General features: G+C 39.1%; 1 protein-coding gene across 1 annotated transcript; it reads left to right on the plus strand.

Annotated features, from left to right (window-relative positions):
• The first annotated feature begins 1,021 nt into the window (after positions 1-1,021).
• LOC121736263 (kinetochore protein NDC80 homolog) lies at positions 1,022-16,656 on the plus strand. Its single transcript, XM_042127346.1, has 13 exons — positions 1,022-1,245; positions 1,491-1,674; positions 10,653-10,745; positions 11,482-11,561; positions 11,993-12,182; positions 12,350-12,484; positions 12,760-12,848; positions 13,559-13,674; positions 13,980-14,065; positions 14,306-14,527; positions 14,645-14,826; positions 15,353-15,709; positions 15,944-16,656. Exons 1-13 carry the CDS (start codon positions 1,196-1,198, stop codon positions 16,107-16,109), a joined length of 1,950 nt encoding a protein of 649 aa, XP_041983280.1. The 5' UTR covers positions 1,022-1,195; the 3' UTR covers positions 16,110-16,656.
• Positions 16,657-16,885: the final 229 nt, after the last annotated feature.

Here is a 16,885-nt window from a genome sequence, read left to right on the forward strand (position 1 = left end):
GAAAGCGCCATCTCTTATTTTGCGACGGAGTTATTAACTATTATTATCCTACCAAATTAAAAAGTAAGCATTTCATACAATAATTGGATACTTGGCTGGTCTTCTTTATTTTGGAGGATTAAAATTCTTATGTTACCGTGTCAAACATTCTAAGATTGTACACTCTGCCATAGTCCAGTGTATGAGGGATTTTCCTATTTTTTTAATTTGATTGTCAAACAGTTTCCATTTTAGTAACTAGATGGCGTATGGGTAGACAACTATCGGTAATACCAGGGAATACCATCAATAATTGCTCCAAAACTGGGCAAAAGAATATAAAACTTGATACATTTCAACTTGAAAAAGACGCAATAATATTCCAATGAATAGGATAATAAAGTTATTATAACGATGTTTTAGCTAAAATTCACGGAAGAAATAGCCCTATTTAACGATATTCATACCAAATGTCACAGGAATTATACATTTTGGTTTTGACAACATCTTACCTGCACTTGTGCAAGATAACGGATATTTAATGGCTAATTTTTTACCAATAATGAATATGAAAAACCAAAAAACCACAATTTGGGAAAAAATAATAAAAACCACACCAACAATAAAAAGTAGAAGAAGTTTGAAAGTGACATGCCCGCCAAAACTCTTTCAGTTGTCAAGTTTCAGTTTGACAAGTTTTTATTATGTCAGCGTGTTCCTAAACTATTACCAGTGTACTGGCCTAATCGCTTAGGCCAATGATCGCTTAGGTTTAAGATATTTTGATTTATGGTACACTTGACAGTACACTGATATTTTTTGGAAACACAACCCATATGTAGTCAGTGATGCCAACCTGCAGATAATTTCAGATCGGTGAGGAACCAATAGAAAATCTAGAAGTGTCTATCCTTACGCCATCTAGTTAAGATTGTTAAAATTAAAATTAAAAAATATAAATGAAAATCCCTCATTACTAGTAATCTGTGGTGTATTAAAAAGGTTAGTGTCTACAAATTTATACTAGTAATCTGTGGGTTAGTGCTGTCGTCTGTCAGTGTCAAATTCAAAATCAAAATTAACCGTCCTTCGAACCGAAAGTTTCGAATAAATTACAATTAATTTATATATATACTAGTAATCTGTGTAATTTATCTCTCGCTGTCTAATTATTATCTTTCGCTTTTGTATAAACGATTAAAATAAGAAGATCACCATGTTACCTAGTAGATTTTCAGTACAGTCGTCGAATATACGAAAGTCAAGGTATACCTATTCTAGTTTTGTATTTTTGTCAATAGTTTTTCGTAACTTTCAACAGTAACATAAAACATTATTCTTCGTTTTCAGTAGTAACAGTAGTACAACTCGGTCGAGTTAACTACGGCCATACTATATGTATGGCAGTTAACTCAACCGGGTTGTAAATCACCATAATATTTCAGATTTTTTGTCATAGATTCTTTGTAGTCTAGTATGTCTCTGGTGCTTACATGCGTGTTTTCTTATAGGCTTGAAGGTAAGGCGTCTCTGCTGCCGCTACCGCGCCGGCCGGGCTCCACCGACCGTCTTTCCACCGAAGCCCGACGTCCTTCGGCTGCAGGGCATCGCTCCAGTAGCGCTGAGCCACCCCGAGGCACTCTAGGAGTTAGGTTTAGCCGAGAAGCCTCTGCTACTAAACTGCCAATCAACAGAGTAAGTCTTTTGATATTTTATTTGTGTAAAAAAATTGTTACCAATGCACACACTACATATTATAATTTATTTTATATTTACTAGTCTAAAATAAATTACATTATGCAGTGTGTGCATTATTAACAATTATTTCTAATTTTTTTTTTCTAAAATCTAGAGCTGGCTATGGCACATTCTGGGGCAAAGCTCCATCCTGCTTTACTTTTCTTTCTCAAGTCAAGAGCTTGGTCTAACAGAAATATATTTTTAATTTTCCTATTACTAAGACTCTGTCCGTCTGTCTGTCTCCAGGCTGTAACTCAAGAACGGTAATAGCTAGAGAGTTGAAATTTTCACTAATTATGTATATCTGTTGCCGCTATAACAACAAATACTAAAAACAAAATAAAATTAATATTTAAGGGAGGCTCCCATACACGTGTGATTTTTTTGGTGTTTTTTGCTCTATATCAATAATGGCAACAGGTAGGTACTTGAATTTTTCTTAAAGTCCTTAATTATATATGTACTATAATATTTAATAATAATATTAAAATAAAATAAAAAAATTAGGGAGCTTCCATACAAAAAAACACAATTTTGGCCTAATTTTTCTCAAAATTTAGTTTATTATTATTTTTAGCAATATTCTGCGAAATAAACTTCCACCTTTAAGTAAATGAGTGAGTGTATGAATAAACCCCTGTAAGCATTTCGCCCATCAGTCTGTGTGGGGTAACACTTACTAGAGTCTACAAGTTTAAATACCTTGGTCACATACTGACAGACGAATTGCGGGATGATGATGATCTGGAGCGGGAAAGGAGAGCGTTGGTAGTCCGCTGCAATATGCTGGCCCGTAGATATGCACGCTGTACAAAGGACGTAAAATTGCTCCTGTTTAAAAGCTTCTGTCAATCTTTTTACACGTGCAGTCTATGGATCAGTTTTACGCGGCGGGCTTACAACACTCTCCGAATCCAGTACAATGTCGCGCTGAGGATACTTTTGGGAAAGCCGCGGTATTGTAGTGCATCCACAATGTTTGCACTGGTAGGAGTTCATGATTTCTTTGCCATAATTCGCAAGAGAACTGCATCTACAATGGAAAGACTTCGAAATAGTACCAACAGTATCCTCAGAACATTAGCTGGAAAAATTGACAGCCCGTTTCAGAAATACTGGACAAGTGTGCACCTTAGTAGTAATAAGAAGTAGGTTAATTAAAGTTTTGTTTTACTAACAAAAACTAACCTTTCATTATTACTTAAACTTTATTATTATGTACTAACCAAGTTACTAACACATTTGTTTGTTTGTTATTTTTGTTTTGTAAGTAGTATATATAATTTTTATTTTTTATTGTCAATATGTAATGTAACCTGTAACTGTTAGGCCATATGGGCTATTTGGCCTGACATAAAGATATTATTATTATAGGCATGCATACAGCAGCTCCCTCCTCCCACACTGCCGGAGCATCCTCAGGATGTGGGCTCTACGAATAACTCTTTAGCTATTACTATTATTATATCACTTAACGGACATTGTTCGTAGAGTCCACATCCTGAGGATGCTCCGGCTTGGGGCGAAACGCGCGTCGAGGTTTTCAACCTGCATGGTGGTGAGGGGCCTTGCACAGATTTGCCAACATTATTGCTTGTGTGGTGGTGGTGTTTGCAGGTTCTTGCATGCGAGTGTACGCATAGGCAGTGTGGGAGGAGGGATGTGCTGTATGCATGTCTATGCGTACACTCACTCATTTACTTAAAGGTGGAAGTTTATTTCGCGGAATATTGCTAAAAATAATAACAAACTAAATTTCAAGCTATGGATTTCCGCAAGGTAACGTCTGATTCCATTAACTATCTAATTTTTCTCTATAATGGTACGGAACCTTTCGTGCGCGAGTTTGACTCGCACTTAACTGATTTTTATTATATAATAATAATAATAATAATTTATTTATTTTCTCCCAAAAATTACAGTGTAGTAATTTGTGGGAGACTTGGAGCCCAAACTAAGCCGAAGCCTGTATATTGGTGCCCCAGGCCCCCCCTCACAACTATTTTAACTTATTTTAACAATTTAGTGTAGGTATTTGAACTTATTTTAACAATTTAGTGTAGGTATTTTAACTTATTTTAACAATTTAGTGTATTTTTAACTTATTTTAACACTTAATGTATTTTAACTTATTTTAACAATTTAGTGTAGGTATTTTAACTTATTTTAACAATTGAGTGTATTTTTAACTTATTTTAACAATTTAGTGTAGGTATTTTAACTTATTTTAACAATTTACTTACTATATTTTGGCTTATTTTAACTTAGAAATATATTTTACTTTTTTAACTTAAAATTATTAGTAATAGTTATTAAATGCTATATTCTGTACTTTTACTTAAGTATAATAAACTTTTACCATATTATATATTTAGTTTATCATATTCGTCTCAATAAAAGGTTTTCGGTATCCTGATAATTTAGGTTAAGTAGCCAGAGTGTCACTTTTTGTTTACACTTGGTTCTATTATTGTGATAAATTGACAAAATTTCATTGACCTTATTATATAGGAAACTACCAAGAAAGCAGAAAAATCTTTGGGCAAAACTAAACACACCGGCAAAATTAGAGGAACATAACAAAATTTTAATTTTTTTTTAAATTGTTCACTGATTTTTATATATTTATTTATTTATTTACTAATTGATTATTAAAAAATAAATTTTATATAAATTTAGGGCATAAAAACGTGAAAAATAGAAAAAATCAGCAAAAATCAAAAAATTAAGAAAATCTTTGAAATTTCAGTAGTAAGTTTTTAAGATAAATTCTCAATTTTTATTAAAGAAATGCCATGTTAAAAGCGTGTAATGCTGGTGTAATGCCTTCTATGGATCTCAAGAGGGCCTGGATACGCCATTCCATGCTTGCATTTTAATTGTCAATCATTTCCTGTGGGATATACTCCTACTCCTCCAGTAGCGCCAACTCGAGCTCCTGGACACATTTTGGAGCTGGAGTTTTTACTCGTACCGTTCACCCATTGATGTGCCACACGTCTTCAATCGGATCCACATCCGTAGACCACGCTGGCCTCTTCACCTGGGCTACGCCAGCATCGTTTAGGTAATAATGCCCGATTTTCTTACTCTATGGACGCACATAAAATTGAAATTACTACCTAAAACTGTGTAAAAGGCACACCATGCAGTTCCAGGATGTCGGTGCTATAGTTCTGTACTGTCAAAGTACCATCATCTATAATCATCAGCTCCATGCGGGCTCCAAATCATATGTAACTCCAAACCATTACGAAGCCTGCATCATAGGCCACTGTTTCCGGTAAGTTTGATGGCCTGTAGCTTTCCTTATAATTTATCCACATTCTTTATCGCCTGTCAATACAATGTACACAGAATTTGCTCCCATCACTGTACAGCACAAGATTTCACTCACTTGTCTAATTTTGATGTTCACGCGCAAATCTTAGCCTGGCTCTTCGGTGTCCTGTTTCAAGTTTTGTTGCCCTTGCTGGCACTTTTGATTTTAATTTAACTTCTTTGAGTCTTCTTCTTACTGTACAATCACTTACACGTTCATCTTGGACCTGTTCCGACAGGTTTCGTGTCTGCATAGCAGTTTGAGGTCGATTTCTTAAGTTTTGTTTCCTTACAAAATGGTCATCCTGAACCATTGTCACCCGATATCGGCCTTGTTCTCGTCTCCAAACGTAAGATCCAGTCTTTCTGAAGCGTTGAAAGTTACGATGAACCACGGAAGCCGACACACCTGGCCTGACTGACCGAACGGTAGGTGTGACCTTTCTCTATCGTGGTTACAGCTCTAGCTGTCGCAGATGCTGGGAAATCACTAATTTTGTATCTAAGCAATGTGTTCTTCCAAAAACCAAACAATCAAATGAGCTGAGCATACTTTGCACCCCGCTAAAACGCCATTCTTATCAGGAACACTTACAACGTCAATAATCGAAAAACACTTATTAGGGCATAATTGCTATAAAAACCTGTCATCTTGGTAGTTTTGTTCAATATTTTATTTCTTGAATGAGCTTAGAAGCTATAAAAAAGGCTTTCAGACAGGCCGGCCCACTTGAGTTCAAGTTTTGGCCCTTTTTACCAATGTTCCGCTAATTTTGCCAGTGTGTGTAGTTTTAAAAATGTGATCCATGTTAGGGCATACCTTTAATCTACGTCTAGAGTTAGGTTTTAATAGTCTGTCGTAGTCTATAGAAGTATGTTTTTTTGTGATGCAGGCTAAAATAAACAGTTGGCGTACGTTTAGAACTCCGCATTTTGCATATAATTCATCTGTAGGGTAGAGGTTTGGTAATTTCCAGCCAACTTTAAGAAGGCATCTCTGTGACCTTTCCAGACGCAACATTTTAGTTCTTGGAGCGCCACCCCATATGACAATACAATAAGAGAGGATAGATTGTACGAGTGCGAAGTAGATTTTCTTAATTAAATTTTTATCGCAAATGTGTCTCAGTCTATAAAAAAGAAAAGTGAGTTTACGCACCTTTTTAATAGTTGTGACAATATGGTGATCGAATGACATTCTACTATCTATAAAAATTCCTAAATATTTAACACATTCCGTTCGCGTCAAAGGGCTACATTTACAAATGTTGGATGTGTGATCTGAACATAAATGAGCTTTTAAATTTAGATGAGTTGTGGGTTGTGACGCCCCTTTTAGGGAGAAACTAATATAGCTAGTCTTATCAATATTTAGAGTAAGATAGTTATTGGTTAACCATTTAAAAACTATGTTTAGGCCTAGCTGAGCGGAGCTGAACGTTTTTTCCCAGGATTCAGATTGAAAGACAAGGGCTGTGTCGTCGGCATATGTAAATATTTTCCCATAGGGTAGATCTAACTCACTCAGACTGTTTATGTATACAAGGAACAAGGTAGGGCCCAAGATACTACCCTGTGGGACGCCGTATTCAATGGAAAGCTCATCGCTTATTGTTTCGCCGATTTTTACTCTTTGACGCCTGTTGGTCAAATAACTTTGAAACAACGCGAGCTGGAGCCCTCTTACGCCAATTTTTTCTAATTTTGAAATTAGTATAGGTATAGAGACCGTGTCGAAAGCTTTAGCCAGATCCAAAAAAATGCCAATAGCCTTAGCCTTCCGATCTAAGCCCCGCACTATATAATCTGTTAAGTCATGTACTGCATCCGTAGTTGAAATACCAGTCCTAAAACCGTATTGAGATTTAGAGAATATGTTACATTTGTTAATGAAGCCTACAAGTCTATTATTTAAAATTCTTTCTAATATTTTAGATAGTGCGGGAAGTATGGCAATTGGCCTATAGTTCTCGACACGGTCCCTAGATCCACTTTTATGAATTGGGATTATTTGAGCTAATTTAAAAGAGTCTGGGAAGACACCGGATGATAGCGATAAATTAAAAATGTGGACTAGTGGAGAGACTAGAATAGGTGCGAATTTCTTAAGTATAAAACTTGGAATTCCGTCATGTCCTATTGCACAATCCGAGCGAAGGTTTAATAGAATCGACTTAACTTCTTGTTCAGTAGTTGGGAGCAAAACAAAGGAATTTAGATTTGGAGCACTCTCATAACATTTAGATTGAGGTGGTGGTTTGATTTTTTGAGCGAGGACTTTGCCAACCTGGGAAAAATAGTAATTAACTTTATTGACATCTTCCTTATTATTACAACCTCTTAAAAGTTCCGTGGGTACACTCTTGTCTGTTTCCGTATATGTGGCTTTTTTAATTGCTTTCCAAACTAATCTGCTATTTTTTCCTGCCTTCTGAATCTGTCCTTTATCAAATTCTATTTTTACTTTCTTTAAGATCCTATTGCAGTAGTTTCTATATCTAATATATGTTACTTTTATGATTTCATTATTTGGTTCTTTTTTTACTTTTTTATGTAGTGTATCTCTATTCTTAATGCATCTTAAAAGGCCTGGTGTCATCCACGGTTTTAAAAGGTTGTAACGGTTTGTCACTGTTTTGATAATTGTGTTGGAGGCAATTAAAGTTTTAATCATATTTTCAAAAATAAATAGTGCATCGTTAACGTCCTGTATTTCAAAGATAGAGTCAAAATTTTTAATTTTGAGGTCTGATTCCAGTTTCTCGAAGTCAGTTATTGATATCTGTTTTCTAGATTTGGTGGTATGGATTGGTTTTTGGATGAACATGATGACACTGTCGTGGTCCGTTATGGAGGTATCGGCAACATAACATGCAGCACGTCTTTTTGTTTTAAGAATAATATGGTCCAGGCAGGAAGTACCACCTCGTGTGGGAAGAGTATGAGCTGGAATCATTCCGAAGCTTGATAGTAATTCAAGATAGTCATCCATACGAGGGTCTGTAGACGATTCGGAAATATTTATATTTATGTCGCCTACCACCATAAGCGTTTTATATGATTTCAGGTCTTGCAGAATTTCATTTAAAGAACTCAAAAATCCCTGGATATTTTGAACTGACGGAGAGCGATATACTGCCACGATAGCCGTTTCGTCTGTAGCTAGGACAAGGCAATTAGCATTTGCAAGGTTAGGCTCATGTATCGCTACAGTAAGAGTTTTATTATAGTAAACTGTAACGCCATCATTTTGTAAATAATTTTTCGCGGTAGCGACGCATCTGTACCCCTCAAGCGAGGGTATAAACGGGCATTGTGACAGTCGACATTCCGTCAGGACAATGAAATCCCATAGGATATTGGCTTTTGAAAGAACGATTTGTAAGTCATTGAAGTTAGCCTTAATACTCCGTATGTTTTGGGTTAGAATTGATAGTGATTTTGGGTGTTTTAATAGTAGCTCTCTGCAGTCCTCTATCGCACATGTATTAGAGTCTGCCACTTTTATACTGTCTATATCATTTTGTATGCTAAAATCATCGTTATTATCGAATTTTATTAAATAAAATAATTATGACACTGATAGACGCCGGCTATATTTATGTTAGTGTTATAACAAGATAGTATAATAATGTAGATAAATTTTGTCATAGTGTGATCTCGGGCCCAGGATAAAAAATCAGAAGATCGCCCATATTGTTTTAATTTGAAATTTAAAAATAAAAGTAAAGAGAATACGCTTTTTATAAAGATAACAATAAAACAGTATCTAATAAAATCTAAGATAAGTTTTGGTATTCGGAATACACGTATAATAATATGATATTTTAATACAGCTAAACTTAATAAGTAGGTAACAATGTAGTAAAGTGTATATAACTTTAAAGTGTATAACATTTTTAATATGAAAAACTGACTATAAGTGCATGCTAAGCTGGCTAGTATATGAAAAAATATATAAGATAGTATTAAATCTAGGATTAGAAGTAGTTTTAATACAATTATATCTAAAGTTAGAAATATTTTTAAACTTAAGAATTTACTATGACTTAAGCGTGCTAACCTGTTCAGTCATTTTGTACTTGTGCTGCTAATGTTTAGGTCCATTTCAGACTGAATTTTTATTATTTTAGAACCTTCTTTTTCTCTTAAAAATACCATGCCTTTTGATGTCCAGCAGAATTTATACTTATTTTTGGCTGCGAAATCACGCGCCAATCTGAAATTTTTTCTGGCCTTAGGAGTTAATGACTCCGAAATAAATATGTGGTTGACGGGTCCATTAGTTTGTAGATGTTTAGTATTAAGTCGATTGGCTGGATATTGGTAGTTATATTTTTTCACTCTTGATAATAAATCTTGCTTACATTCTAAGTTTATAAAATCAATAATTATCGGCATATTTGATTGGTTTTTAGTATTAATTCTATAAATGTTTTTTATTTTATCCTGATTTATGTTTACTCCTATTGTTGTACATATTTTTTCAAAGTAATGATGTAAGTCTTGTGTTGTTTCTACCTCTAGGGCTTTGGGAATGCCTCGTATTTCCACTTCACACGTCTTTGAGTTTCTTTCTAATTGATCTATTTTATTTTCTAGATAACTTACATACTTTTTAATTTCTTTATTTTCATTCCGGTAGCTGTCCAGTTCCACACGCATATCATCATATTTTTTGCTCAAAAAATCGAGCGAACTAATCATTTCTTCGTTTTGGAGTTTTATTTCGGATATAGAGTTTTGAATTACAGACAATTTTTGGTCCTGCTTCTCAGCGAAGTGTTGAAACATTTTCTTCATCTGGTCCATGCACGAGGTCATTAAACTTTCTTCTTCACTTACAAACTTCCGCTTGTTTCTCTGTGTGATACTGTCTAACGCAGAGTCCGAGCCCGCATGTTGTAGCGGTATAGTTGGCTGGGCGAGCGAGGAGCCCGAGGTGGAGGGGGCTGCGGACGGCGAATGTATTATGGACGGTGGAGTACGCCTAAGCGGCATCGTAAAAATATACTAGGCTCACAGAACGTAATAGGAGTAACGCGTACGGCGTAGCCGATGTCTTGGTTCGTAGCAGTCGTAGCTGATCGTAGCACTGCGTGTGTTTCGTAGCACTGGTACGCGTCGTTTACGTCACTCACTAAGCTCCTCCGATACTATGCAATCCTATTATTTAACTATGAATTTTTCGGCAAAAATATTGAAATTATGATTTAAATTTAATTTTAACTGCGTAACGGATATAAACACGTGCGCTCAGTTAGCGATCCAGAGGGGGAAGGGATTATTATACACTTACTGTGTAATTGCTGGCAAAATACACATAGTTATTATTATTATTGATACACACAATCTGTTGGAGTGTAGGGTTTAATTCATCAAGCCCCATACGGTTACCGGTGACCGAGACACAATACAAATTCTATTGTGTCTCGTTTTTCCACGATCGACGGGTTAATGTATAGCCAGATATGAGATAAGTTACCAAATGTTGGAGTAGGTAAGTTACTGGGTTTGTTCAAATTATCAAGGAAAAACTGAGTTGTTGATCTTATGTTATACAATGTTAGTGATCCACTTTATCTTATGTCTTCAATTGTATGTTTTCTCAGAGATCTCGGTCGCAAACTGGAGAAGCTAAGTATGGTGCGACGGCTACTCCTCTTCGCAACAATCCTCACTCCAGGCCAACTACAACACCTGTGGTTTGTATCTATATAAATAACTAGATGTTCCCCGCGGCTTTGCCCGCGTAATTTAGGAATGTCACGGAAACCGTAAATATATATACCGGTTTCGAGAAGGTTGGTCTGGTATATTGAAACAAAAAATCATGAAAATTGACTTTTGTTAATGTGACTGAAAAGATATATTTTAGTTTCCAACACTTCGTTTTGCGCAGAGTAGGTAACACGTTTCTAATTCCCATTTGATAGGAAAATTGACGTCATTCATTTTCACAAAAAAACTAATATTTTAATAATTAACACAGTAGAAACCCATAAAAATGTTGACCAATGTTAAAATTCTTTGACCATACAGACATTTTAAAAAACTGGCGGTACTACGGAACCCTACAATTCGTGTGGCCCGACACGCACTTGACCGGTTTTTTTATTTGCTTATATACCAAAAAAAGAAAATAAGGGGAAAAATATACTTAAATTTTATAATTTAGATTTGAAAATAAAGACAAATTAGATAAAGGGCAACTATAATAATATTTAATTTAAAAATAAACATTTAACCATTTTTTTATTACATTTAACATGGACCAAAAAGTTATTCTTTTGGTTTAATGTTTAATAAATAAAAAAAATTATTAAACATTAAACCAAAAGAATAACTTTTTGGTTTAAAACGAAAAAGTTATTCTATTCCATGAACTTACTCTACCCTAGGTTTTGTATACAATTTTATTTTGGTAATTTTTCCTGCCAGAGAACACCATCTAAAGACCGCGAGTCTTGGCAGAGCTCACTGGAGAGGGCTCAGGCGTGTGTCACCATTAAAGATCAGAGGTATGTTTGTTAGTATGGATACAATGTTTGCCATAGAACACGACTTTAGCCTATAACTGTAGGAGAACTCGGCGAAATCGGAGGGGCCATTCATTCGCATGTATACGATATTTACTTACAATGTTACACCGTCTGATTGTGACCTATTAGGAACTGCTGAGGACTGATCTAACAAGAAGATTAAGTTCTTCCTATCTAGCGTTAGCCATAGCTAGAGGTATCCGGCTATTAGTATGAAGTTAGCCTAGCTCCTCATTTACTTTTAATATCGTTCCAAAGTATTATGCGCTGTTCTCATTTTAGTTTTTTTGCTCTTTCTGACAGCATTCTCTTTTCCATTCCATCATAGTTATTTATCTTATGTCTACTGCTCTTTTCCTATCCCTCTTTTGATCATACACAAGTGAATTAATCCGTTTTTAAACTGTCAGGCCAATAAGCAGCGCGGCGTGGCAGCGCGCGGAGATCACGCGCGTGTCGGAGGGTATGGCGGCGCGGGGCGCGGGCGCGGCGCTCGTCCGCCCGCTCACCATCGCGCGGTTCGTGGACATCGTGGCGGTGCTGCTCGCCCCGCTCAGCACGAGGGACCACCGCCTGAACACCGACAACTACGTGGCCAAGGTACTGCACACTGTGTCGGGACTCGGGCCGATCTCGCGTGTCGGGGGTCTGGCGGCGCGGGGCGCGGGCGCGGCGCTCGTCCGCCCGCTCATCATCGCGCGGTTCGTGGACATCGTGGTGGTGCTGCTCGCCATATCATAACTTGCTAATATTTCTACATATTTCAGTTGCCGCACCTGCTGAAGCGTATGCTGTATCCGGGCGCGGTGTCTAAGTCGTGGCTGAAGACAGTGAACACGTTACACGCGTTCCCGCACGCGCTCGCCCTCATAGCGTACCTGCTCGACTTGGTCACTCACGTGGTGAGTGTGCTACTGTAATTAAATTAAATATTGTGCAGTACTAGTTAAATAGTCTACAGATAAAGAGATGAGAGGAGATGAGACAAATTAATGTTGCTGTCTGTATACTGATTTATTAATTTTTATATTCGGAATGTAAGATGCTGTTACAGAATATTGCGTTCTCGAACAATAATTACTTTATTTTAATGAAAAGTATGATGGAGTCTGTCTAAATTATTGCTAAATTGAATCATCGCGTCTGAATTAAACGAATATATATTATACGTTAACAGGAGATGCCGGTGCCCGAAGAAAGCCTGTACCTGGAGAAGGACGAGGTGTCGTGTCTCCGCCGCGACTACCTCTACAAGTGCTGGATCAGGTTACCATCAGCTATATAAATAAAAATTAATTTCAATTTTACTATTTTCGCGAAAACTTGAGAACGGTTGAACTGATTTGTCATATTCTATCGTTTGTATGAGAAATTCCCTAACGTCCTCCTCCTCGTCCATTAACTCTTGAAAACTTTTTTTGTGCTGCTACTTTGACATTGAATTCTATTTTATTAAAATTTAATTCTAATCTTTACGTGGGAGAGCCATGCTTCGGCACGAACGGGCCGGCTCGACCGGAGAAATACCACGTTCTCACAGAAAACCGGCGTGAAACAGCGCTTGCGCTATGTTTCGTCGAGTGAGTGAGTTTACCGGAGGCTCAATCCCCTACCCTATTCCCTTCCCTACCCTCCCCTATTCCCCTCCCTTCCCATACCTACCCTCCCCTATTACCCTATTCCCTCTTAAAAGGTCGGCAACGCACCTGCAGCTCTTCTGATGCTGCGAGTGTCCATGAGCGACGGAAGTTGATTTCCATCAGGTGACCCGTTTGCTCATTTGCCCCCTTATTTCATTAAAAAAAATTGCAAAAGACATACACCCGAAACTCTTAAGTATTATCACTGTGTTACGCCCTATGTATATTTTTGAACATCTCATTGTTTTGTTACACTCTGTATACTTAAGAGTAGAGGATGAGGAAATAAAAGAGGATGGTAAGAGATAATATCTTTCTGAACACCTGATTGTGCAGGTTCCAGGAGCCGAACGTAACGTACGATGACCTGAACACGGAGTACCTCGACAGCCTCAACAACCTGCTGGGCAACAACGACGATAAGATCGCGCACCTGCAGGACGTCGTTAAGAGTAAGTTTATATTGTCCGTTCTCAAAGGATAGAAACGGGAGTTTGGCTGTCTGTCCGTCCGTTCGTCACTCTCTGTCTCCCGCCTGGAGTATCGGCATTTTGAGAACTGAATTGTAGATAGCTTAATTTTTATTTTGGAAATTTCCGATGCCGCGATATAACAAGAAATAAAAAAAACTATAAATAATATAAAGGCCCATTCCTCCCCTCCCCCTTTTGACGTGCGATCATCACAGAGATTTTTTTCCTCGTGCACAAGATTAATAAATGGTATGTAAGTAAGTACATGTTATGTTGGTTTACAGGGTTGACGGCAGATTTGGAGGACGAGGCGGAGCGGGCGGCGCGCGCGGACGAGGCGCGGCGCGTCGCGCGCAGGGACGCTCGCGCGGTGCGTACACTGATAAACAGTATTCAAAAAATATCTATAAACGTTTACTACAACTACCTCTAAAGTATAGCGTTAATTTAATTTTATTTATTTTTATTTGAAAAAAATTGAAATAACTTTATTTTTCTTTAAATAATGTTTATAGTATTTTTGTGGTTTCAATAGTATGTAGAAATTTGTCGTTGTTTTGTGTTTATTGATTTACATTATTTTATTAATTTTAAATGTTTTTGACAATAGGTGGCGCTGCGCGGCGAGCGTGCGACGCGTCGTGCGGTCGCGGCGGACATCAGCGCGGCGCGCGCGGGCCTGACGGAGGCGGGCGCGGCGCTGGCGGCGGTGACGCAGCAGGCGGAGCGCGCGGCGGCGACTCTGACGGCGGTGTGCGGCGCCGTGGAGGCTCAGACACTGACGCGGGAGCAGCGAGCCGCGCTCACTGAGCAGCTGGAGTACGCGCAGCAGGTATAGTGTCTCGTGGGCGGGGCTGCCGCGGCGCTGGCGGCGGTGACGCAGCAGGCGGAGCGCGCGGCGGCGACGTTGACGCTGTAGTATCTGATAATGTCAACTTAAACTGTGCAGGTGCTGGGTTCGAAACGTCAGCTGATGGACACCGTGTCTGGGGCGGTGGGCGAGCGCGAGGCGGCGCTGGCGGGCTGGCGGCGCGCGGCGCTCGACGCCTGCGTCAGCTACAAGCGGCAGCTGATACACCTCGCCGCGCGCGCACCCAACCTCGCCACGCTGGCTGTTGACATTGATGAGAAGTAAGATCTATCTATATATATAAAACTCAAAGGTGACCGACTGATTGACATAGTGATCTATCAACGCACAGCCCAAACCACTGGACGGATCGGGCTGAAATTTGGCATGAAGGTAGATGTTATGACGTAGGCATCCGCTAAGAAAGGATTTTGATAAATTCCAACCCCAAGGGGTTCAAATATTGGATGAAAGTTTGTATATAATAATACTTCTTAACGCGAGCGAAGCCGCGGGCAAAAGCTCGTTATATTATAAACTAGACGACGCCCTCAACTCTGTTGCGCATATATTAGTTTATCGCGCGGAAATCGTACATTTTCCGGGATAAAAACTATCTTATGTCCTTTCCCGGGACTCCAAGTTTCGTACATAACAAACAGCAAAAGCGTTCAGCGCGTACGGTACTTACAAATCTGTGATCAGCTCTTAGATGTCCGTTTGTGGATGACGTCACGAAACCGCGAAAACAGAGCAAGATATTCGAAATGTATGATCAGTGTTTAATTAATCGGCTGAATGTTACAGAGCGGTGATAGAGAGCGACTGCACGGAGGTGGTGAACCGGGCGGTGGAAGCGCTGCGGGCGGAGGCGGCGCGGCTGAGCGAGCGGCGCGCGGCCGTCGCCCGCCAGCGCACCGCCGACACCCGCCAGCGCGCCGCCAAACTGCAAGCCGCGCGCGCCAGGGTGGCCGAGCTGCGCCAGACGGTGGAGCGCGAGACCGCCGCATCGGAGGCGGAGTGCGCTCGAGAGGCGGCGGCGGCGGCGGCGTGGGCGGACGAGGAACTGCGGCTGCTGCAGCGCCTGGAGCGGCTGCGGGACGACACCGCGCAGCACGAGCGACCTGTCGCCGACCTGCGTCACTGGGAGACGCAGGAACAGCTGTGAGTATTGACTACAAGCCGCGCATAACTTTAAGATTGCTCGGCGAAACTGGAGGGAACGCTCAAATATGTCTTCAGTTACTGTCAAAAAAAACGTAGGGAAATGAAACGAGACGACCCAAACAACTATGATAACCAACGTGTATGAGTATTTCCAGTTATCCATCTATCGTATTTATTATTCGCAGTCCGTAGATATAGAGCTACAATGGTAACCGTAACATTGTATTTCAGTTGGAAGTCAAAGCTGGGGGAACTGAAGGAGTACGTTGAGGCGCAGCGGGCGGACGCCAAGCTTCTGATGGCGGAGGCTATCGAGAAGCGAGTTAAGTTGTACATAGACCACGTGCGCGTCTGCAGCGAGCGCCTCGACCAGCTCACTTCGCAGCAGATTCCCTAGTCGCTTACTTCACACCAGACACCAGTGATGTCACGTGTTGCGATAATTTCACACCAGTGACATACGGAGACGAGAGAAGTTGTACACTGACCACGTGCGTGTCTGCAGCGAGCGCTTTGACCAGCTCACTTCGCAGCAGAGTCCCTAGTCGCTAACTTCACACCAGTGATGTCACGTGACTAGCTGCGATATCTTCACAATAATGATTTTAAGTATTTGGCTATATGAATTTTATGGTTTTTGTATATAACTGAGTTCCTGTCTTTTTATGTAAGTAACTAATATTTTTTTTAATGTTGGTAAAACTTTTTTGTTTAAAACAAAAAATACATGCATATTTAAGTGCCATTATTATCTATTGCGCTATTATTAAGTAACATGATTTTGTTTATTATACTGAGCTGACTTCAAAGAGGACTTCAGCTCAATTCGACCGTATATTATATTATGTTCTTTTTATTCTTATATTTAGATCAAGATTTGAAATGGTGTATCACATATCAGAAAATAATTTTATTTTTCTTTGTCAATAGTTTAAGATGTTTCTGCATAGATAATACAAATAAATATTTTTTTTTTGCAATAAAATCCTTGAGTTACATCCGTACGGTACTTAACATTGTAAATTAGAATGTGTCTGTCTATGGGCCAGGCCACAACACTGCGTTGCGGCGTCGCATCGCAAAAACATCGCACAGAAATGCGATGCGATGTCGGAGCGCAAAATTTCATTGGAGATAGTCACTGTCGCATTGGAAATTACCACGATGGGTTCT

The sequence above is a fragment of the Aricia agestis genome, chromosome 18, assembly GCF_905147365.1.
Source record: "Aricia agestis chromosome 18, ilAriAges1.1, whole genome shotgun sequence".
Taxonomy (NCBI): Eukaryota; Metazoa; Arthropoda; class Insecta; order Lepidoptera; family Lycaenidae; genus Aricia; species Aricia agestis.

Bases quoted from the DNA above. Each gene is read 5' to 3' on its own strand.
- LOC121736263 (XM_042127346.1), top strand. From the start codon at position 1,196: ATGTTACCTAGTAGATTTTCAGTACAGTCGTCGAATATACGAAAGTCA. The intron at 1,675-10,652 runs GTAAGTCTTTTG...ATGTTTTCTCAG, and splicing joins CTAAACTGCCAATCAACAGA to AGATCTCGGTCGCAAACTGG. The intron at 14,066-14,305 runs GTGCGTACACTG...TTTTGACAATAG, and splicing joins CGCGCAGGGACGCTCGCGCG to GTGGCGCTGCGCGGCGAGCG.